At 36.6% G+C, this 16345-nt stretch overlaps 1 protein-coding gene across 1 annotated transcript; it reads left to right on the top strand.

Annotated features, from left to right (window-relative positions):
- The first annotated feature begins 1505 nt into the window (after positions 1-1505).
- LOC107754744 (rho-related GTP-binding protein RhoN-like) lies at positions 1506-15677 on the top strand. Its single transcript, XM_016571314.1, has 5 exons — positions 1506-1850; positions 2655-2742; positions 9332-9441; positions 13914-14048; positions 15130-15677. The coding sequence occupies exons 1-5, from the start codon at positions 1746-1748 to the stop codon at positions 15397-15399; spliced, it is 708 nt and encodes a 235-aa protein (XP_016426800.1). The 5' UTR covers positions 1506-1745; the 3' UTR covers positions 15400-15677.
- Positions 15678-16345: the final 668 nt, after the last annotated feature.

The raw sequence follows: 16345 nt of genomic DNA, 5'->3' as shown, positions 1-16345 counted from the left end.
CCCATGCACTGAAAGCTCTCTCCTCCACATCACGAGTAGACACGCCCCTTATTGCTGATTGGCTACAAGTTTGTTTTGCGATTCGGCCCGAATCAGTTTTATAAAGTGTTTTTGAAAAATCACTTACTCTACCTTTAATTAATACAATTGGAAAGTTTAAAAGCCATGGAACCAACTTTTTTAACATGCTGTTAAAAAAGTAAAATAATACAATGATACAATATTAGATCTAAACATAGAAGGAGCTGTATACAGAAAAGGTGTATAAATCAGAATCAGAATGAGCTTTATTGCCAGGTATGTTTACACATACGAGGAATTTGTTTTCGTGACAGAAGCTTCCACAGTGTAACAGAATGCTGTCTGAGCTTCACGAGCGCGCCGGCTCGCTTCCCCCGTCTGCGCGTCCTGAAGCGCTTGATCAGCGCTGCAGCTCCCCCGACTACAATGTCCAGCAAAACATCAGAATAATCAAAAACCGGTGAAATATCGGGTGGTGTGTACTTCCTAATGTCCAGCAATTCGTCTCTGGTGAAACTGATTGCAGGGATATAACTAAAGACAGGACAAACTAACAAAAACATAAAAACAACTGCGGAGCACACCACGGAGGCAGCCATCAGCGTCGGCGCCATTTTACTTAATCCTGATTACTTAATCCAGAATTCTGATTCTGATTCTGATTATAGTCTACTGGTTTTCCAATTATTTTAAGAAAAAAAAATGAAAAAATGTAAATAAATATTCCAAAGAAAACAGAACTTTTTTAAATGTATGTGCACAGTCTTATTCTCAGTAATAACATAAATTGTTAAATCAACTAAAAATATAGCAGTTCAATGTCTCACAAAATAAAACCACATCCCTACATTTTTATCAATTTACTTTTTTTAATATATATTTTTTTCCTTGAGTTTTATGGTTCTAGGAAGCTAAATTCATCACCCAAAAAAGGCAAAATATGCTGAAAAAGCAATTAAATTAATCAAAGATAGACAAACAGGTTTTCAGATGACTCGTGCTGTTCTTTGACAAATCACCATTTTTCACTTATAAGAGATTCCGGTTTGCAAATTTTCCTAATCTAGTCTGGTTAATAAAGTGACCTCGCCTGAACTTTCTCAATACTCTGAAGCTAACACAAAACATTAAACCATTTTTACACTAATATTTAGAAACAGAAATATCATTTTTAATGTAAAATATTAATTTAAAATAAATTAATAGAGATTGCACTCACAAGCAATGAAACCTCTTCCCAATTAAATATTTTAGAATACAACGTATTCACTATAGAAAGTGTGTCTTTTTGACATTTTATTAAATTGCACTAATGTTCCAAGCGCATGGCTTTTAATTTAATGACATTTTCTTGATATTTTTCATGACCTTGTGAACCCCGGATGGGCGACTCAGTGACGTGTTAAATCACATCGTTAAAACAATTTCCATACACGAGCCAGAGGGGGTCGCTTAATTTACACCATGCCCAAACCACAGTAGGAAGGCAAGACAACCGTATCGTGTCATTAGAAATCAAGGCTACTGAGTCAAGAGGGGTGCAGCCTCGGCGCGTGGAGTCACCGTGGGAACCGGAGACTGACAGGCGGATAGGGGCGGGGACTCTGTCCACTCAGAGGCACTCTCACTGTCTCTGCTCTGAATCATTAATTCGGCGTTATAAAGGAGCGTTATCAGGCGGCGGATGGTGCTCGTTAAGCGCTAGGACAGAGCTGACAGTGGTGATGATGGAGGGACAGTGCAGCCGCTGTAAGATCGTGGTGGTCGGTGACACTCAGTGTGGAAAGACGGCGCTGCTGCATGTGTTCGCCAAGGACAGCTACCCAGAGGTGAACGCATCATGCTGTTTATCATTAATACCTATCGTACTGTTAAAAAACATGCAGGAAATAAGTTACTAAATATGATGAACGGAGTGATGATGACAATAGTCAGTGTGTGTGTTAGAGTAGTAGAATAATAGTAGTATGACTGTTTTAAACCAATGAACGTAGGTTGCATTAAAAGTTGTGTGATTTAAGTTCGAGTTCAATAAACTGCATGCTTGTCTCTTAAGGGACTGGTCACACTAGAGTGTAAATGGATAGAAAGATGAGCAGGAGCCTCGCGTTTCTAACTTGGCACGGAGGCGTTCACTGCACGAGACGCTGAAGTGAGACTGCTAGGAACCAGGGTGCGAATTAAGATGGTCTCAAAAAATATATAGGCTAATTAAAAAACACATTTACGTATTATTTTAACCGCGTTTTCATATAACATTTCCCTGCAAAACTATAAAAGTTATAGGCGTTTTACAAGTTAGGGCCATATGCAAATTATACAATTATAAATGTTTCAAATTAGACTAGACCAGTTTTTTTGGCAACTTTTTAAATAAGAAAAGAATGAAAAAAAATATAAATATATCATTTGTAAATTGTAATAATAACCAGCGCACTGTAACACCGTGTCTACACCGGACGCGACAGTTTAATTATTGGTAGGGTTAGGTTTAGGGCTAGGGATAGGGTTAGGTCTATGTTTTGGACAATAATGTTGATCCAGGATCAACAAAAACTGTTGATCCAGGAACATGTCTTACTTGGCAAAATCACGGCGACCCTGGACTAAGTATTATGATTTTTTGATTGCAGAATTACGTGCCCACAGTGTTTGAGAACTACACGGCCAGCTTTGAGATCGACAAGCACCGCATCGAGCTGAACATGTGGGACACATCAGGTGAGATCCGGCTTGGCATCAAAATTAAACAGTTTCTCGGAATATCATGCTACATACTACACATAATATTTCTGCAGTTTGTACTGTACATAGTAAGTACAATTGTATTTACCTATTTTTGAAAAATCCTACTTTTACCAAACGGTGCAGTATACCACAGGGCATATGCTTGTATACTATATCACTTGACATGAACAAGAAGTAATGTCAATGTGATTTTTAAGCTTTATCTTTTGACTCATTATCAATTAACACTGTCAAAACACATATTTGGATTGAAACCTTAATGTGCAAATGTGCATGAATCATTAACTCACCCTCATGTTGTTCCAAACCTGTATAAGTTTATTTCTTATTCTGAACACAAAAGAAGATATTTTAAAGAATTTTGAAGAACCAAACAGTTGTTGGTCCCCATTGACTTCTATAGTAGGGAAAGAAATACGGAAGTCAATGGGGACCATCAACGTACCTGTATAAGTTTATTTCTTATGTTAGATAATTTGAAGAATTTTGAATAACCAAACAGTTGTTGGTCCCCATTGACTTCTATAGTAGGGAAAGAAATACGGAAGTCAATGGGGACCATCAACTGTTTGATTACCAGCATTCTTCAAAATATCTTCTTTTATGTTCAACATAAGAAAGAAACTCATACAGGTTTTAATTTTTGGGTGAACTATCCCTTTAAATAAACATGCTTGTAATGCAGTCAAATATAATGACAATGTACTCTCTCTCTCTCTCTCTCTCTCTCTCTCTATATATATATATAGGCTTATTAGGCTATATTAAAATCCATATAAAATCAGGCAGTACGCACAAGGTAGTATACTAGTATTCCAGTCCAAACATAGCCAGTGACTGTGACTCAAGCATTGTGCTCTTTAGTGGCGTCAAACTGATTTGGACAGTCTGGGAGTGTACATTTTGAAGCGTCTGCATGGATAGATAACAGATATCAATTTTGCAATTGCAAAAGTTCCACTGTAACAAATCCTGGTGCCAGTCTCGTCTATGCATGGACACGGTTCATTCCTGTCCCTCCTGGCTGTTGACCGCTCCCATGGCCTGGCTGACCCCTTGTGAATTTGGTTCTCTGGAGTGACTCACAAGAGAATGTAGTTTCAGCAACATTTTCTCAAATATGTGATGTCTGAACTACAAAGAGTCAGGAAGCAGAACTCTCGCTGCTTTGATATAACAATACACAATAGACAATGCAGGATTTATGAAAACAGAGTAGAATATGATCCTGTTATATTGCTCTTGAGTTGTGGACTGTATCTGTGGGTGAGATCTCTAATATAAATGGCTTTGTGTGGATTCAAGCTTCTCATCTATAACGCAACAGACCAACAAGTTAGCCAGAACTCAAGTAATATGTTCAAAGCTGTGCATGCATGTTTAGACAGTGCTGTCAGTGTGGATTTTAGCACACTTGGTGTTAAGCTACACCACTGCTGACACACTCGTCCTGAAACACACTTCAGGGGTTTCTCAGCAAGCGTGACCCATAAATCCCCCGCTCTAGGCCTCTGCATGTTTCCCCACCCTGCTATAAAAGTCCTTTATGGGAATTTCTTTTCTTGTCATCTCCATTTTTAAGTTCCTATGGGAATGTTTTCCTCTCCTGATGTTGTTGTTGGTCTGTAGAGTTGTGCTGGGTCAAACTGTAACCCTGTCGAGAGTAAATCTTCATTTTACTGTAAGCGCTCTCATACCAAGGTCTGAGTCTGTTTCAGCGTGGACTGTGTGATAATAAAGTTCAGCTGGTTATGAACTTTATCACTGTTTAGAAATGTTGTCAGTAAGCTCTCTTGACAACAGACAGGCACCCAGTAGCTTTGTGTGCAAAAAGTATATGTGTATTTACATCTATTTTATTGACCGATACTGTCATACCAAAGTGACCTAAAATGATTCAATCTGTAAATTGGTGGAACAACTTAAGACGAAATTGAATACAAATAGAACCAAAGTATTTAAATGCTAAACTGAAGCATTTCCCAATGTATGGCCAGATTGGCCACATACATTAAATGTGACCCTGGACCACAAAACCAGTCTTAAAGGGATAGTTCACCAAAAAAATGAAAATTCCCCCATGATTTACTCACCCTCAAGCCATCCTAGGTGTATATGACATTCTTCTTTCAGACGAATACAATCGGAGTTATATTAAAAAACATCCTGACTCTTCCCAGGTTTATAATGGGAGTGGATGGTAGCCCAAAATTTGAAGTCCAAAAAATTGAACCAATCCATTATAAAAGAAGTCCACACGGCTCTGGGGGGTTAATAAAGGCCTTCTGAAGAGACGCGATGCATTTGTGTAAGAAAAATATCCATATTTACAACTTTATAAACATTAATCTCTAGCTTTCGCTAACTGTCATACATGCATTCACGAGAGAGTGGTGTCCAGCGGATGACGTAGGTTTAGTGTAAATGCGGTGATGAACGCGGAAGTGACGAACGCAGAAGTGACGAACGTGGAAGCGCAGAGGAGAGAGCAAAACAAAACACCGGTCACGAATTAGTAGTACAAAATGAGGATTTGTAAAGAAAAATGTTGGAGGATTTGTGAGGGTAAGTAAATCATGGGGTAATTTTCATTTTTGGGTGAACTAACCCTTTAAGTAACACGGGTATATTTATAGCAATAGCCAACAATACATTGTATGGGTCAAAATTATCGATTTTTCTTTTATTAAGTAAAGATCATGTTCCATGAAGATATTTAGTAAATTTCCTACCGTAAATATATCAAAACTAAATTTTTGATTAGTAATATACATTGCTAAGAACTTCATTTGGACAACTTTAAAGGCTCCCTTTGTTTAACTGTGTGATTTGTTTGGTTTATGTTGTGTATGCTTTCTTCAGCATTTTCCTCAGAATTTACAGTAATTTTGAACTGTCCTTCAGTTTGTATAACCAAACAAACAACATGCTGACAGAAATCCACTTACAAGAAAGTGTAGGCTATAATCATACAACGTCCATTGTATTCACATATCTGTCAATACAGCTTTTGTTTGTTTTGAGATACTGAGAGTTGAGTTGAAAATGGTAATCGACAGCATGCTACATATGTTGTTGATAGAGCTAAAAGACCAAATTAAAATGATCATTTACTCACGACATTCCAGAGCTGTGTGACTTACTGTCTTCTGTGGAATGCAATATATAAATGTTTATGTCATTAACACTTTTTTTCTAGTCCTTCTACTAACTATAAGTAACTTTGCAAGTACATGTCAACTTATTCTACTAATCTACAAATATGCTTAATAAGCATCATTTATAATAAGTGGACATGGCATCCCTTGAAGAGCACACTCTGTAAAGCAACTTTCCAAACATAAATAAAACACAGTGGCTCTGTCGACGGTGGTTTAGTTAAAATCGCTGAACATAATGAGTCTTTGGTCATTGTAATATTGCTTAGGTCAAATATAGCAAATACCAAATGCACGAGATGCAAAACACTGCTGTGGTTACCACTGTGTCAGTCACCCTAGTTTTGAGTTCTGTTCCATACAAGACTGTAATTTAGGAGATTCACTCACATATTTAAATGTGGTTGAAACGCTACAGTGTGTATGTGGCCACTGATTCCTGCAATCCTACAATTCCTGCACACTGGTAATCATATTTTAATGCAACATTTCAGTCATACAACCTTCAGGCATTGTTTCTGCCGGCATAACATCCTTCTTTTCAGTTTAACCTTTTCATGCATTGCCCTTAAGCCTGTTTAGATCTAGAAAAATGCAAACATAAACACATATTCACACAGGTAATCATGCTGTGTCTCTGATGGGTCTTAATGAGGTGTCTGTCGATGCTTGTGTGAGGATATGTGTGCTGCTACTGAGCTAACTGACACTCTTGTGCTTACGGCTACATCTTCAACAATCTGTAATGACATCCCATAGAGTTCTGCTTCATCCACACACACACACACACACACACACACACAGCTGCACAGCTGGCGAGAGGTGAATCTAGGGACTGGAAGAGGAGAATGTTTACTGGCACACATTCAGGTCAGCGTTTCATACAGACACACTGTTCTTAACAAGTCACAAATTATGTCTAGCACTACAGACATAATCACAGTAATAATGTCTCGAAAATAAACAACCGGCCAAGAATTCTGTGGAGACATTTAACATCCACTGCAAACAAGACAGGAAATTGAATGGTTTTTTTTTGTTTTGTTTTTTACATGGCGTGAATGTTTTTGGATTGGCTGAGGAGAGTGACCATAAATGAGAACAACTTCAGATTATTAAATAGAAAAACAGACAAAAAAGACAACAAGAGTGTTAAGAAAAGAGCACACACACATACAAATACACACAGGCTGAGATGCGGAGCAGCTGTACAGTAAACACTGTTTCTCTGTCTGTGTGTGTGTGTGTGTGTGTGTGTGGGTTTATCGAGCTACTTGGGGACAAATCTGTCCAGGGAGCTAAATCTGGTACGAAACAAATTTGACAATGTCCCTTTGGGGCATTTGTATGAAATAATAATAATAATAATACATTATTATTATTTCAAACATTATTACATTAAATTTTATTACAATGTTATAAAAATAATTTTACCTTTTGTTGCTATTATTACTCTTTGGTTAAAGAGATTCCCCCCCTCCAAATGTGTCAAGAAAAAGCACTATATAAATGTCATGCATTATTATTATTATTATTATTATTATTATTATTATTATTATTATTGTTATTATTATTATTACATGGAATGCATGGAATACATAATAATACATGGAATGTATTATTATTTGTAATAATTGTAAATTCAATTTATATGTAAGGAATTAAAGGAAAATAATTCATACATAAAATAAGTTAATAGTAATTATTGTTATTATTATTATTTGATAGATGATTAAATAACATTTTATTACAATTTTATAAATATTAATTTCCCTTTTGTGGTTATTAGTACTACTCTCTCTCTCTTTCTCTTTCTCTCTCTCTTTATATATATAATATGAATGCTTGAATCATTTTTATGAAAGGTTAAAGGTGCAAAGGTGTAAAGGTTTACTTGTTTAGATTATGGTTAGGGTTTTGGTGATTATTATGGGGTTTATATAAAAATAAACAACAGAAGTCTATGGTATGTCCTCATTTAAATAGCTAAGTAAACAAGTTTATTTTAGAAGCCGTTATATGGAGAACAGAATAAAGTGCTTCTGTGTCCCTGTGGACTAGCGCACTCAACTTGGCGACAAATAACAAAGAAGCAATATGACGACAGAAAATGCCTTTTTTCATTCCAATCTGTCTCTCTGAACACTTTTATTAGTTTCGTCTTATCCTTATTTGCACTCTCATCTAGGAAATTAGATTTGACCATCTTTCCCTGGCTGTGGTTGACAGACCTGCCAGAGGGGATTGTGGGACATAAGGTGGCTCCTGAGGCCATGCAGCCCATAATAACTGATAGCTTTGATCAGTGCTTCAAACACTCATTGTCACTCTCACACTTCCTCTCTCTCTTTCTCTCCCTATTGCTCTCTGTCTATGTCTGGATTTGTGTCCTCACTCGAGGGAAGGACAGAAGAGTGAGAGATGAATGCAAAGTTCGAGAGAGGAGATCAAGAAAGACACACGGTGGCATTTCACAACCCCATTCAAAGTACTGAGTACATAATGTGAATTTTCTATATGAATCCAAAAATATTATGAGCTCACCCTGACCGTCTTCTATTTTCAACATCATAAATGAACGGGAAACTGATTTTTTTTTTTTTTTACATCTTTTTCCGCACTGCCAAACAAATTAGCCAGTATTACACAAAATCAAATTAATAATGGGTTTAATTTCTGTGATGACTGGACAATTAAATATGCAATTCAGTGAGGTCATGTGACAACAATAGCATAATACTGTACTAATATGCTACTGTAATATAAATGTATTATAGAAATGTAGTATAGTTAACTAAAACTAAAACCATAGAAAACATTTTTGTTAACTAAAATAAATATTAATTAAAATATACCTTATTTTCATTTGGTTACTTTTTTCAGTTGTCTTTTTAGAGCTGTCTTACAGAAGCATTTGGATTTATCTCAAATTTGATGAAGTTTGCATCGAGTCCTGTTTTTTCCTGTTTATTACTGTAAAGCTGCTTTGAAACAATCTGTATTGCATAAAGCGCTATAGAAATAAAGGTGACTGCACTTGACTGAACCCTGGGACAAGGGTGGCTTAGAAAATTCACAATGTGCACAGTATACAGTATACATACTTTATTCTGTAGAATTAGTATGAATGCTAATGTTAAAAATGCTATTCCGAACACAGCCAAAGAGAAAGAATTTACTGTGCTGGAATTAAACTGACCTCTCCTTCCTGTTCAGGCACTCACCACTGTAGAAACATCAGTCTTTTCTATCATCTGCCCTGCTGTATGACCCACTGTACATAATTTATATGTGCCACAGCATTCGCAAGCGCCATTAGCAGTGTTTCCTCTTTGATTTGAACATCAGCTTTATCTTAATGAAGCGTTTTCATCCTGACCCCTCACTGTGCTTGTGTTCTGCAGGGTCCTCGTATTATGATAATGTACGGCCCCTGGCGTATCCAGACTGTGATGCTGTGCTCATCTGTTTTGATATCAGCAGACCAGAGACGCTGGAAAGCATCCCTAAGAAGGTCAGAATCTCCTCTTATTTCCTTTTTTCTTTTCTCTAATCCTAAAAAAGAGAAATATCAGTATTTACATTGGAATGACATTATAAGCTGTAGTTGTAAACTTGCAGCAGTTTAGTCTCTCGCTGGGAAAACACAATGTAATTGTCGACTAAGAGAAGTTTTTTGTTTGTGGGTGTTTAGCAGTGGGAGGATGACGGCATTGTGGATTTACACAAAAACACAACCTAAACACAGATGCCAACAATTATGTGGTGATGAGGGTGTGAGCCTAGCGCTGAAGGGTTTCAATGTGTTTTTTGATTTGATGTCTTTTGAGTATATGTCTGGTGAGAAAAAGATATTCAGATGATATAGGAAAAAGAGTGGGCAATATTATGAATTATTCCATGGTCTGTCTGAATACTGGATTCTGATTGGCTGGCAGGTATGCAGTAAAACCGTTTAATGCACAGGTAGTTCCAAGTCAGTTTAATCACCGTTCCATATTAATGTGCTGCTTTAATTGATGCACACAAACCTACACACACACACATACAGAGAGAGAGAGAGAGAGAGAGAGCGACTGAGCGAGTGAGTCGGAGATTGCAGATCGCATATAAACTTGTTGTCAACGCTTCTCCGCGATTTTTACTAATAAAATAGCCTAGATACTAGATCGCTACATTATATTCCTCAGCAACGAGGTTTTTGAAGTAATTAATTGTTTGTAGAGAGAGACGCGCAGAGGCAGCATGCAGGTAACGCACACACAACTGTCATCTCTCTCTCTCTCGATCGATAATTAATTGAAATAAATGCTATAATTCATTCAAATAAATGTGATCTTACCGCACTATTTCATCTCTGTTTCTGATTTGAAGCGGGCAGAATGCTAGAGCTAACAAGCCATAACTGACGAAAATGATAACTGTCATTTTTACCCATTCGGTCAAATATTGCGCTGCAAAGAGCAATTGCGAGTTTTAACTTGTCTATAACTTGGCAAATGACCATGGAATAAGCGCTTCGCGTCGGGTGTTTCTTGGCCTCCACGTTGTGCATTTAAAATCCTTTAATTCATGGCAAACCGTTGATTTTCCTTTACATATCACAGAAACGGTAAACACTACCATTTAGAAGTTTGTGGTCAGTAATTAACACAACACGATACAGTAGACACGATTAACCAGTAGAAATTTGACAACCAGTAGAGATTTTGGACTGTCGTCTTTATCGCATTTACACGCTCATGTGACGTTACTACATGGTCACAAAAACTTATCATTTGCACGTTTTTACACATTGCCGTTTAAAAACAAGCGATTTTAAGTCGTTGAAATGCAATCAGCGTCGAAAGAGAACTCATTTCGCGGTATGCGTGTGCTGTCTGAGAGGCGCACACGTGAAGACAGTGCTCATATAACTTATAGCTCATGAGTATTGCACAGTTATTTTGCCGCTTTATAGGGCTTGAACTGTTAAATACACACTTGTATGTGTCAAAATACCTGTCTTTGCAAGTATCCTTGTAAACATAGTAATTTGTGTGTAATGCCTCATTCAGACTGTCAGCCCAAATCCGATTGAAATCCAATCATATTTAGATGATGGCAAAGGCAACAAACTACATAATATCCGATTTTTGCAATCCGTTTCGAGCGACATTCATATGTGGTTTGAATTTCCTTTCAAATCACATTCCTAGAAATCCGTTTCAGTCTGAACTGGTCAGATCATATTTAGTGTGCTTTTTCATGTTTTCAAGCCATGTAAAACGTGAACACGTCAGACGTTTTGTAGAAAACATGCTGAACGTCTCTGCAGAAACAAGATTGTGTTGTTGCAAACTGCAAGTCAAGAGGAAAAAGACAATATACTGCTAGTATACGCACCTCTTTGAGTTTTGAAACCAGCGGAGACGGCAGCACGGAATAAAGCCGCACATTCCAGCTTCCTGCGTTTCTGTCGCTGCCTCATAAGACGACATGCATAATATTAATAATCCAGTGCGACGGCAACATGTTGTCATGTCGTAAGACAACATCTGTATTGCAAACTGTATTGCTGTTGTTGTTCTTTAGCGTTGGCATAACAACGCAATGGCATTGCTATAGAAACCAACACACATTCTGTAAAACGAAAGGGCACTTATGGACACACAAATCAGATATGAACAGTTGTGATACACTGTGTGGGCAGTCAGTTATTCAAATCAGATTCCATCCGGATATGCACAAAATTGGATTTGGGCTGACAGTCTGAACGAGGCTTATCAGTATTTGATCTGGGCAGCTCCTAAAGTGACAGCAGTCTAATATTCTGTCTGTCATTCATGTTAATCAAACAACAAAAGAGAGAAAATCTCTCACTGCTCTTGACTAAATCACTTTTGTTACTTTATATATATATTTAATTTACACAATGAAGAATATGCAGTGTTTTTATACTTTTGATTACTTGATTCAATGTGTGTAGCATCATTTATTTGTTCTACGTACTATAGTTTTTTATCCTATTGCTTGTGATTAGTTTCTTATTCTTATTTAATTGCTGACTATTTACTTGTCTTCAGTGAGCTCAAGTTTTTTTTTTTTTATTTAGGCTAGTATTAGTTTTTTGTGATATTGACACTGGTGACAAGAATTATGAAATTTCTATGGTATCAAAAACGTTGATATTATAAAGACCTTATTTAAAGCAAAAATAACCATTGTTATATATATCATTACCATGAAATAAAATTACTCATATTGTGATATAAGAATTTGGTCATATTGCCCACTCCTAGTAAGTTTTATAATTTTTTTTAAAGAAATTAATGCTTTTATTCAGTAAGCATGCATTAAATTGACCAAAAGTGACAGTGGCATTTTATTATTATTTTTATTTTTATTTTTTTTTAATTTTACAAAAGATTTTTATTTCTATTTTTTTCTATTTGAACTTTCTGTTCACCAAATTAAATGTATCACACAAATATTAAGCAGCACAAAGGTTGCCGACAGTGATAACAACAAATGTGACACTAGAACTGAAGTAATGATGCTGAAAATTTACCATTGTAAATAAATTACATTTTAAAATACATTAAAATAGAAAACAGTTATTTTAAATAGTAATAATATTTCAAAATATTACTGTTTATATTGTATCTTTAATCAAATAAATGTAGCCTTTGTGAGCATAAGATACTTTTTTTTTTTAAACATTAAAAAGTCTTACAGAACCTAAATATTTGACTTTTTTTTTTATTATAAAAGAGTGATTTAATTTTGATGTAATTATCCCGAAATTTCTCCAAAAGCCTTTCATCTCTAAACCATCACTGTTGGTTCATCTCAGGCCACTGAGCTAAAGGCCGTTGTGGAATGTTGAGAGGCAGGCGGTGACCTCCGATTGGCCAGTTAACTGTGGCATTTAAGGTTAAAGATCACAGCACTGTTTGATGGATGGCTGAACACATTCAGAACCTGTGAAATGGTGCCATAGCTGAGATAGCTGAACCTTTGCAGGGGCTGGTGAACAACACACACAAATGCACCATGCTCCATCCATAACTGGCTTTGGATGGTTCTGCATTAACAGGAATGTTCCTGAAAGGGTCTTGTCAGGGTCATTTTAAGCTATGTTGATGTAAAAGGAGATTTAAAGCTGTTGTTGTTTACTATGCTGTATAGTTAATTGGTTAAAAACTGTTGTAAATATTGTGCAATTTGATTTGGATGTGCACGAGTGTTAGTGTTTATAAGTAATCATACAATTACTGGTCAAATTGCTTCCCTAATTCTCTCTCAGATGTCTGCACAACCACATTATGCACTCATTATGTGCACATAAACTACAAGGAGCAAAAGCAAAGTGCCACAGACTCACTGTATCACAGCATAAACAACTATTGCAAGTATCGACTATAAAGTGAAATAAAATATTTAAATGTTACTTACAAAATTTAGCTATTGCATGCATTGTTAAAAGCTGGTAGAGAAGGAAGAAAGGTACAGTTGAAACAGTAATACTGCAAAATATTATTACAATTTAAAATAATATTTAATTATTTGAATATAATGTATTCCTGTGATGCAAAGCTGAATTTTCAGCATCATTACTCCAGTCTTCAGTGTCACATGATCCTTCAGAAATCATTCTAATATGCTGATTTGCTGCTCAAGAAATGTTTCTGCAGAAAACAAAAATATTATGCAGCACAACTGTTTTCAACATTAATAATATTATTAATGTTGAAAACAGTTGTGCTGCATAATATTTTTGTGGAAACCATGAAATATTTCTTCAGGATTCTCTGATGATTAGAAATAATTTATTTAGTTTGATCAATTTTTATGTGTTCTTGCTGAATAAAAGTATTAATAAAAAAACTAAATGTGACCCCAAACTTTTGAACGGTAATGTAGATCAGTAGGTAGGTAAGTGAATGGATAGATTTTATCTAAATTTGACTTACATACGACAGATTCTTTCTTTCCTTCTTTCAGTGGCAGGTGGAGGCTCAAGAGTATTGTCCTAATGCAAAGTTGGTGCTGGTTGGCTGTAAGTTGGATATGAGAACAGATGTCAGCACCTTACGAGAACTGTCCAAACAGAGACTCATACCTGTCACTCATGAACTGGTGAGCGTACATACGCTCACACACACGGGACTGGAACATGAAGAGAAAAGAGAGATTGTGTTAGGAGGACATTAGTGTTTATTCAACTGCTGCTGCACAAACATGAGAACAAAGACACATACAGTAGTATTATACAAACATGCCTTTACATAGTCTGGAAGTCTGCTAGCACGTTAACAGTACAAATATACCTTGTAGACTGTCAATTCAAGATCAAAAATAGATGTGTGTAAACTGTTAAAATCATTTAGGAGCATGTTTGCAAATATATATATATTTTTTAATTCAGTTTTATTAAGGTTAAGCCCTGCCTTCCTCAATGTCTATATGAAAATGCTGTTTAAAATATTTTTAGATGGAAGTATAGAATCTCACACTGCAGTTGACTGATGGCACAGTTTGAAATGTCATGTAAACTGCTCTTATATTGTGTTTGAAACCATTTCTTAAGCGCGCACAGACACTAAAAGAAAGCTCTATAATTACACACAGAAACCGAACTACAGAGAGAGCAGTAGAAAATGTTCCCTCTATTGCGTCAATGCTCTGAGCGGGTCAACTCGCTGTAACAACATTTCATTATAAAACACCTAGTTCTCTCTATAATTCTGCTCTGTAATGAGAAGAATATACGTCACTTCACATGAAAATGGTGCAATTCTATGTCCCACTAAGTTTATTTTTAAAGCATTAGAGGCACAAATTACATGTTTTTATTGTGAGGCCTATTAGATATGTTCATGTACTTTCACTGCCCTTTTGTTGTAGAAAAAAAACGACATTTTAGCAGAGTTTCATGTATTATTTGTGCACCCTTTTCGAGAAAAAAACATTAGCTGACATGAACAAAAAGCGCAAGAAAGGAGGGGATGAAAAAACAGTTTTGTGTTGTGGCGTATTTATTTTTGCTTTGACATTTGGTTCGGTTTTAGCTGTAATTCATATGAACACCAAAAAAGAGTTTCCATTAAAGAGCATGAGAGAGAAAGGAGTGACAAGGAAATTGAGAAATGAGAATGTAAATTCTTTCAGATATTTCTAACAGTACATTTAAGCTGACTTGTTTCTTTCCGTCTATCAGGGGAGCTCACGAGCACGCGAGCTGGGCGCAGTTGCATACGTGGAATGTTCGTCCCGAATGTGCGTGAACAGTGTCCGAGACGTCTTTCACATCACCACGCTGGTGTCCGTCAGACGTGAGGCCATCCCGAGCCTCAAGAGAAGCTCCTCGCGCCACGCTCTCAAGCGCATATCTAATCAGCCTCTACTGCCAGTCAGCTCACAAGCCACGCCCCTTGAACCCACCCCGACCCTCAGGGAGGACAGAGCCAAGAGCTGCACAATCATGTAGACTAATGCACACACAGTCACAGTGGTGTGTGTGTGTGTGTGTGTGTATGTGTGTGTGTGTGAATGGTGAGATGTGCACAAAAAAAGAGACAGATTCACTGTATTTATGGAAGAGTCATATTGTCCCATATTTGGCCCATGGGATTGTACAGCTGTGTGAATACATTATACAGAGGAGTTCTATTTATTAACTTCAAGTTTGCTTTTATTTTTTATCATTGTGGTATTGCTTTGCTGACCTAAGTGTCACAAACTGTGTAAAGCAGATGCAAAAAGAATAAAAAAAAAGGGTTTGGGTTTTTTTGTGTGGACAGCTTCAATTTACCTTTACTAAAAAGACACTTCTTTTTGTTTTTTGTTTTTCAGTGTCATGCTTTAATTTTCTCTCTTGGGTCACACTTCTCTAGAGATCACAGATCTGTAGCAAGCTCATTTGTGTGGAACTAAATCCCTGGAATTCTGGAGTTCTGAGAATCTTTCCCCAGCTTTAGCCATGATTAGCATTAGCGTTAGCAGAACAAAGACATCTGTGACTTCTGCTGTTCACTCCTTTACATGTGTGACAGCACCATCAGTCATGCTCCGTGACATTACAAAGACTTCATTCACACTATAGTGAAACATCAATGCAAATGCTGTCTAAGGATAGACGTGGTATATTTTTGTGAGGCAGAATTTCTGAAGTTAATGTGGGAAGTTGGAGTTTTAGGTTACATACAAGGGATAGTTGGCCACAAATGAGAATTCTGTCATTATTTAATCACCCTCATGTCATTTCAAATCTGTATGGATTAAAGAGCACAAGGACATTTTTCAGTATATTTACTTCTGTGATCCACAAAAGAAAGTGAAGTCTTACAGGTTTGGAATGACATGGGGGTGAGGAAATGAGTAAATTTGACAAATTTCATTGTTGGGTGAACTATCCCTTTGAACTCTGTTGATTG

The sequence above is a fragment of the Sinocyclocheilus rhinocerous genome, unplaced genomic scaffold (assembly GCF_001515625.1).
Source record: "Sinocyclocheilus rhinocerous isolate Xijiao unplaced genomic scaffold, SAMN03320098_v1.1 scaffold1063, whole genome shotgun sequence".
Lineage (NCBI taxonomy): Eukaryota > Metazoa > Chordata > Actinopteri > Cypriniformes > Cyprinidae > Sinocyclocheilus > Sinocyclocheilus rhinocerous.
This window is presented reverse-complemented; position numbering and strand designations above follow the sequence as displayed.